Raw genomic sequence first — 7361 nt, forward strand, 5'->3', positions numbered from 1 at the left:
GTCAAAATTAATAAGAAAGTGATATATAGCATGATATTTAATATATCAATATTATAACTTTTTACACAAATATTTTAAAATTTGACCTTATTTTATTTTAAACACTTTTGTAATTATTTTTTCCTTCAACTTTATAACTCTATACTACGTATCTTAACTAAAAGAATGGTCAATTAATATCAAAGTACCACTTATACCATTATAGTTTTTAAAAACTCTATATTTAAGTCAAAATGACAAAAATGCAAATGAAATAAATTGTTTTACTTCGTAAACAGAGTATGTGAGATGAAATGCTTAATATCTCAATGAGATTACTTTTTCTACCTCTCTGTTAAATTAATTTTATCAAAAATAAAAAAGATATATATGTGTGTACAAATATAAAAATTAATAAAATTGTTAATATAAATTTTTATATAACCAAAAAAAATTCTTCATGCATCACATGCATCACACGGGTACTATTTAATATATATATATATATATATATATATATATATATATAAAGAAAATTTGGTTTTATGAAATAACATGACAATCTTGTATTTATTGCTTCCAAAATTATAATTAAATGACATTATTAATTTAATTATTCATTCAAATAAATATTATTCTATTATGTAAGCAAATTTTAATGTATTATATATTCATTCTATTCTATTAGGGTTTATTTAATTATTATTCTATTTCTATAAATAATTATCTTATCATAAATATCTAAAATATATAATTTATTGGTTAATTTAATTATTATCAAATTTATATTTACCTAAAATATTATATAATTGATTAATTGATTACCTCTATTATTATTAGTATTATTATTATTATTATTATTATTATTATTATTATTATTATTATTTCCATTTTTAAAGATATAAACTAATTATTACTATTAATTAAGTGTAACTTAATTATTATCAAACAAATTAGGTTATCCTACGTACTTTAATTGTAGATTATAATTCATTTTTTATTAATATTTAAAAATATTTATTATACTGCCCTACGTACCTAAAATCTCATATATATAATTTATCAGTGAAAAATATATAATTGACTGATTAATTTAATTATGAATTAATAATTATTATAATTGATTAATTCCTATATTAATAGATTGGTATATTTTAAATCTTAAAATGATTTTTTTATCATAATAAATAAAAAAATTATTTTCATCAGTTATTTTGTAACACATGTATAAATACAAAGATTTAAACCATGATGGGTTGATCAATAATAATAATTTAATCATTACATATTATTATGTAAAATTTGATATTATAACTTCTTCTTTGTCCTTTCATCGTTTCCATAAATTTAGATTTTAAACTAAAATCACATAATATTCTCTCTCATTTTTACATTTTGTTATTCCCTTCTTTCTCATCCTTACCAATTCTACATACGGTGACAATTCATACCCCTATGATTCATCATCTTTAGAACTTAAAAAAATCTTACATTATTTGAGTTTTAATTATAAATACTTGAGTGTACTTTGTTATTTTCAATTCCATTGTTATTTTTTTCTTTTGAAATACCTAATTGTTGAGGCCTTTTTTTCATTTCATTTAATTTCAATGAAGATATCAATTAATACAAACAAGAAATACAAATACATCGATCTTTTTATTCAGTCTCTAGAGTAAGTTTTTTTTTAATCTTTTTTAATTTTATTTGAATGTTTTTTTTACACAATTTGTTTAATATTTAGTATTGAAATTTTATTTGTTAATTTTATTTTACATTTTCTTTACTTTCAACCTATTATTATTTTCATTTTAAACAGTTAATAACTGACACTTTTTATTCTTTTATTTTATTCAATTTCAATTAATCAAATGCATTGACTTTTTTATTCTTTCTCTAGGTTTAGTTTATATTTTATTTTTTTCCTTTTAATTTATATATTTACTTTTTCTTTGATAGAAATATTTCTTTTTTTTTCTCCAAAAAAATTATCTTTCATTAACTTTCACTTGATTTGCTTTTTTTTCTAAGGTAATATTACATGATTTTGTCTTTTGTCTAAGTATCTATGTTTTTTTTTATCATTTGCATTGTTTCTTTGTGAAATAGTCAATATTAACATTTTTATTCGCCTGCATTGAAATATATCCTTGGTGTAAATATATTTTTTTATAGTTTCATCTTCTTTTTAATCTTCTTGCTCTAATGTAATATTTTTTATTTTTTATCATTAATTTATTTTTTATAGTTTATTTTATGCTTTTATATTTTCTTCTTCTAATTAACAGATTTTCAAAAGTCAAGTAATACTAACCCGCATTTATTTAAAAATACACAAAGTAATTGATACTATATTACAAAATTATAATACTATAAAATAATTCTAAATTATTAAATATAAATTTAATACACGTGTAACACATAAAAATAAAATACTAGTTAACTAATATTACAATGTGATCGTGAGATGACAAGAAAATAAATAGGTGTATAAACTTAAAAAATAGATAATATTTGAGCTATAATGACTCAAAAAATGGTATGATGCATTGAATTAATTGTCATGATGATTTTGTGGGTTAGTTATTGTTTTGCTTTTATGATAACAATTAACAAAATAAAAATGTCATTTCATTCCAAGTAAACTAATGATTGAAAACTAGACGAGATCGGTATGAAAGAGCCTGATTGTATAAGAAAAAAAATTTGAAAGAACCTTATTGAAGCCTGTTTTTTTTTAACTGAAAACTAATTGAGGCAATTAAAACCTGGAGAATTAAAATCAGATACTCAAATTAAAAAGCCTTAAAAATGTCATTGAAAAATATTTACAAGAAATATCATTAAAAAAAAAGCTAAATAACTATTTTCATCCCCTGGGTGTATAAGGCCTGGATAAATTCATCCAGATAAAAATTCAAAATTTAATTTCTAAAAATGAAAAAAGTGTGATAAATTTATTTTAATTTCCGTCCATTATCATTAATGAAAGAGCCTACATGACACATTCAGGGACGAATTTGTCAGAACTATACACATCTAGAGATAAAAATAATTATTTATCCAAAATATAATATAATTTTTATTTTTTTCTTTTTAATCATTTTAAACATAATATTACAATAAATACTTTAAAAAATAGAAAAAACAAATATAAGTTAGAAAAAACTTACGATATTGATTAATAAATAAATATATCTGTTGCTTTGAAATTTTAATAATGACAATATTAAGTAATGATAAAATCAAGTTGGATCTCTTTTTTTTTTACAAAGATTAATTTGACAATATTAATTTGAATAAGATAATGTCACGATAGAAATTTCAGAGCAATAAATAAAATATATTTATTAATTAATATTATGTTTATTATCATATTTATTCTAATTTATGTTAACTTTTTTATTTTTTGAATGTTTAATATAATCTTATGTTATGTTTGTAATAATTAAAAAAAATATGAATATTAAATTATATTTTAAATAAATAATCATTTTTAAGCGTTAACAAATTCATGCACCGAAAAATGGAAATTTACTCGAAAAGAAAAGAAGAGGTTGATTGAAGTATTCAACCTGAACCGAACGACATCGTTTTGCAAGAAAGCACTAGAAGTGAATGCATACACTGACTAATCTTTGACCTCCCAAATTGGGCCATTTTCCTAACCCTAGCCACGCATCACCGCCATCATCGTCCACCTTCCGGAAAGAACCATCTCTAATCTATCTCACCTCTTTCCCCTTTCTCCAATTCACCATTCACACACTCTCTCTCTCTCCTTCTTTAATTTAAGATCTTTCGAACCTTTCTCTCTCCCACCGAAACCCTAACAACGACAATCGCGTGTTCTTCTACCCACCAGAAGATCAGTGGATCCTTCTAAGGCCAGATCGAGGTAAACCCTACTCGAATCAGTGGTTTTTTGTTTCTACTTTTGTTTCTATTTATTGGGGCAATGCAAATTTGGAGCTGGTGGTGACTTGCGCAACTTATACATATGGACACTTGAGTTTGTTGGGTATGCCCCCACTTGGTTAAGATCGAGAGTTAAAGTTAGGATCCTTTTCATTTGGGTATCGAGGTTTTTGTTTTTGCTTTTATTTTGCCCCTTTCTGGTTGACTAGTGGATTAGATTTGGATAGTGATGTCTGTGAACAATAATAACCCTTCTAAGGGCATTGGGGCCTCTTCCTCAACCTTTGGCAATGCTGGAATACCCTCCAATTCTATACCTTCAAACCCTGGTTTTTCACAGTCCCAAGGACAAGCCCAGATTCCTGTTGGTTTTCAAGGGCAGTTTCCACTGTCCCAGGCCCATGCTATTGTCCAAGCTCAGTCCAAGGCCCAGGCCCAGGCCCAGGCCCAAGCAGCAGCTGCGGCCCATGCTCAACTCCAGGCTCATTTGCAAGCTCAGGGGTTGAGTCTTAATCAGAACCAGGCTGGTGGTTTGGGTGTGTCGTCGCCGTCGATTTCCACGCCGGGTAATGCGAGTGGGAAACGGATCCCTATGAAACCCCCCATGCGGCCGGTTGGGTTTTCCCCTCCCAACAGCTTCTCGCCTTTGAGACCGATGGAGCTCACGCCTGCTGCTCGGAGGAAGAAGCAGAAGCTCCCCGAGAAACAGCTGCAAGATAAAGTGGCTGCTATTCTGCCCGAGTCTGCGTTGTATACGCAGCTTCTCGAGTTTGAGTCTCGCGTTGACGCTGCACTTGCTAGAAAGAAGGCTGACATCCAGGAAGCGCTCAAAAACCCGCCATGTATTCAGAAAACTCTTCGTATTTATGTATTTAATACTTTTGCTAATCAAATTCGCACGATTCCGAAGAAGCCAAATGTGGAGCCTCCAACCTGGACGCTAAAGATAGTTGGGAGGATATTGGAGGATGGTGTTGACCCTGATCAGCCAGGAGTAGTTCAGAAGTCGTCTCCTTTGTATCCAAAGTTTTCAGCTTTCTTTAAAAGAGTAACCATTTCTTTGGATCAGAGACTTTATCCCGATAATCACATTATTTTGTGGGAGAATGCTCGATCACCTGCTCCACATGAAGGTTTTGAAGTAAAGAGGAAAGGGGATAAAGAATTTACAGTGAATATACGGCTGGAAATGAATTATGTGCCAGAGAAGTTTAAGCTTTCACCAGCTTTGACAGAAGTTCTTGGTATTGAGGTTGATACCCGCCCGAGAATTGTTGCTGCGATCTGGCACTATGTGAAGGCTAGGAAATTGCAAAACCCAAATGACCCTTCTTACTTTCACTGTGATCCGCCTCTTCAGAAAGTATTTGGAGAAGAAAATATGAAGTTTACAATGGTTTCTCAGAAAATATCATCTCATTTGTTCCCCCCACAGCCTATACTTTTGGAGCATAAGATTAAGCTCTCTGGAAACAGTCCTGCTGGTACTGCTTGTTATGATGTGATGGTTGATGTTCCTTTTCCTATTCAGAGGGAGTTGTCTGCTTTATTGGCTAACGTGGAAAAGAACAAAGATATTGAGACATGTGATGAAGCAATATGTGGAATCATTAGAAAAATCCACGAGCACCGTAGGAGACGGGCATTCTTTCTTGGTTTCAGTCAATCGCCAGTAGAATTTATTAATGCATTGATTGAATCTCAAAGCAGGGATCTGAAACTTGTATCCGGAGAACCTAGTCGCAATGCAGAAAAAGAGCGTCGTTCAGATTTCTTCAACCAACCATGGTAAGATCTATCTCTTAGTTTGTTTGTCCCACACTGTTTTGTTTTGTTTTATTTTATGTTTTGCTCAACTCCTCTGCATATACCCTTCTTTAGTTATTTGCAAATTAATACATTACCATCTGTTGAACTTGGCTATGATTGACCTGTTTTGAGAATAATAACTTAGAATCCATATTTATATTTTACTGATGAATAGTTCCCTTAGTTTAGGGTGATGGTATGATCTATAACTTGGACTGTATGTTAGTTGATTGATACACTTGAACCAACCCACAGTCACGGGAGGATTTCATTCCAAAATTCAGATGTGACTAAAAAATGCATGTTTTTCTTTTGAGCAAATTACACCAACATGTCCTGAGGTTTCTTGAGATTTCACTTTTGGTACTTGTGACCGTTAAAAGTGGATTTGGACAGTGTCATGTGCTTTTTCTTGAATGTTACTACCTCTGGTCCTATATATAATAACAAATTTACTTTTTGGTTGATTCTAATTATAAGAAACAATTATTAGTTTTCAAACTTATTCAAGGTTAAATTTCTTTTATACCCTCAATTTATTGTTAATTAGCTTTGTTTACTAGGCACTCACTCATTGCCTCATTGGATTATGAGTACTGGCATTAAATGTGACCATCACTTGCAAAACTTAAGGGTATTTTTTGAATAAAATTTGAATTTATGATAGTATTAAATGTGACCACCACTTTTCTTGGTCTTGATAATTTTTCCTATTTTTCTTATATATATAGGATCAGAGGAAGTATTATGTAAATAAATACACATCAGTTACTGTCATTGTGAAATTTCATATCTTGTTTGACAACTTGAGCAGGGTTGAAGATGCTGTTATTCGTTACCTGAATCGCAAACCAGCTGCGGGAAGTGATGCTCCAGGAAGCACATGACTCCAGTCCATATTTTAGTCGTTCATTATCCCTTTTGGCGATGTATTTGAAGATATATACCATGAGAATTTCTGAAGTAGCTAGTTTTCCAACTTCCATTCTGTATTACTGGCCGGAAAGAATGCTGCTCCATAGTGATAATATACAATATGTTGTTGTATGGGTAGTGTGATCACATTTAGTTGCAGTGCTGATAATTGCTTGTTAGGTGATAAATGGTACCACAGTTTCACGTCTTAGTTGTAGTCAACTGTGGTGGATTCTTTGGTTACCTCATTGTTCATTTCTCCACGCAAGATGTTTTATATTATGAGAAATTGTATTAGGAATGATTGATTGGTGTACAGTATCTTCAGTTGTCGTGTGACAACACGAGAAAACAAATGTTGCACCCCCATGACTGTCGTATTCCATCCATCTATGGGTTCCGTTGACGTTTATTTTTGGACCGTGGTGCTTGTTCAATTATGAATGTTAGTAGTAGTTATACATAAATAATTCTCTAACAGGAAATTTCGGTTGCTTTTCGTCTTTTACTCTCACTCAACTTCAAACAATGCAAATCTACTCAAACAAGGGTGTTACTAGGTGCACCAGCATTATTGTTGGTGCACCTAGCATCACTTAAAAATGTCAGAAATGTCCCTTAAATGTTTTGTTGTGCGGATCAAGTTGATCCGTGGAAAGAATCCTGCAGATCAACTTGATCCGTGTAACATAGGTGGACTAAACACGGATCAAGTTGAATCGTGAGTTTTTCACGGATTA

General features: G+C 30.3%; 1 protein-coding gene across 1 annotated transcript; it reads left to right on the top strand.

The window, feature by feature from the left end:
• The first annotated feature begins 3564 nt into the window (after positions 1 to 3564).
• LOC114412311 (SWI/SNF complex component SNF12 homolog) lies at positions 3565 to 7039 on the top strand. Its single transcript, XM_028376139.1, has 2 exons — positions 3565 to 5685; positions 6521 to 7039. The coding sequence occupies exons 1-2, from the start codon at positions 4127 to 4129 to the stop codon at positions 6591 to 6593; spliced, it is 1632 nt and encodes a 543-aa protein (XP_028231940.1). The 5' UTR covers positions 3565 to 4126; the 3' UTR covers positions 6594 to 7039.
• Positions 7040 to 7361: the final 322 nt, after the last annotated feature.

Source organism: Glycine soja, chromosome 5 (assembly GCF_004193775.1).
Source record: "Glycine soja cultivar W05 chromosome 5, ASM419377v2, whole genome shotgun sequence".
Taxonomy (NCBI): Eukaryota; Viridiplantae; Streptophyta; class Magnoliopsida; order Fabales; family Fabaceae; genus Glycine; species Glycine soja.

What these genes read in the sequence shown, in the direction of transcription:
- LOC114412311 (XM_028376139.1), top strand. Translation starts at nt 4,127, where the DNA reads ATGTCTGTGAACAATAATAACCCTTCTAAGGGCATTGGGGCCTCTTCC. An exon ending in GATTTCTTCAACCAACCATG is followed by an intron (nt 5,686 to 6,520) that starts GTAAGATCTATC and finishes CAACTTGAGCAG; the next exon opens with GGTTGAAGATGCTGTTATTC.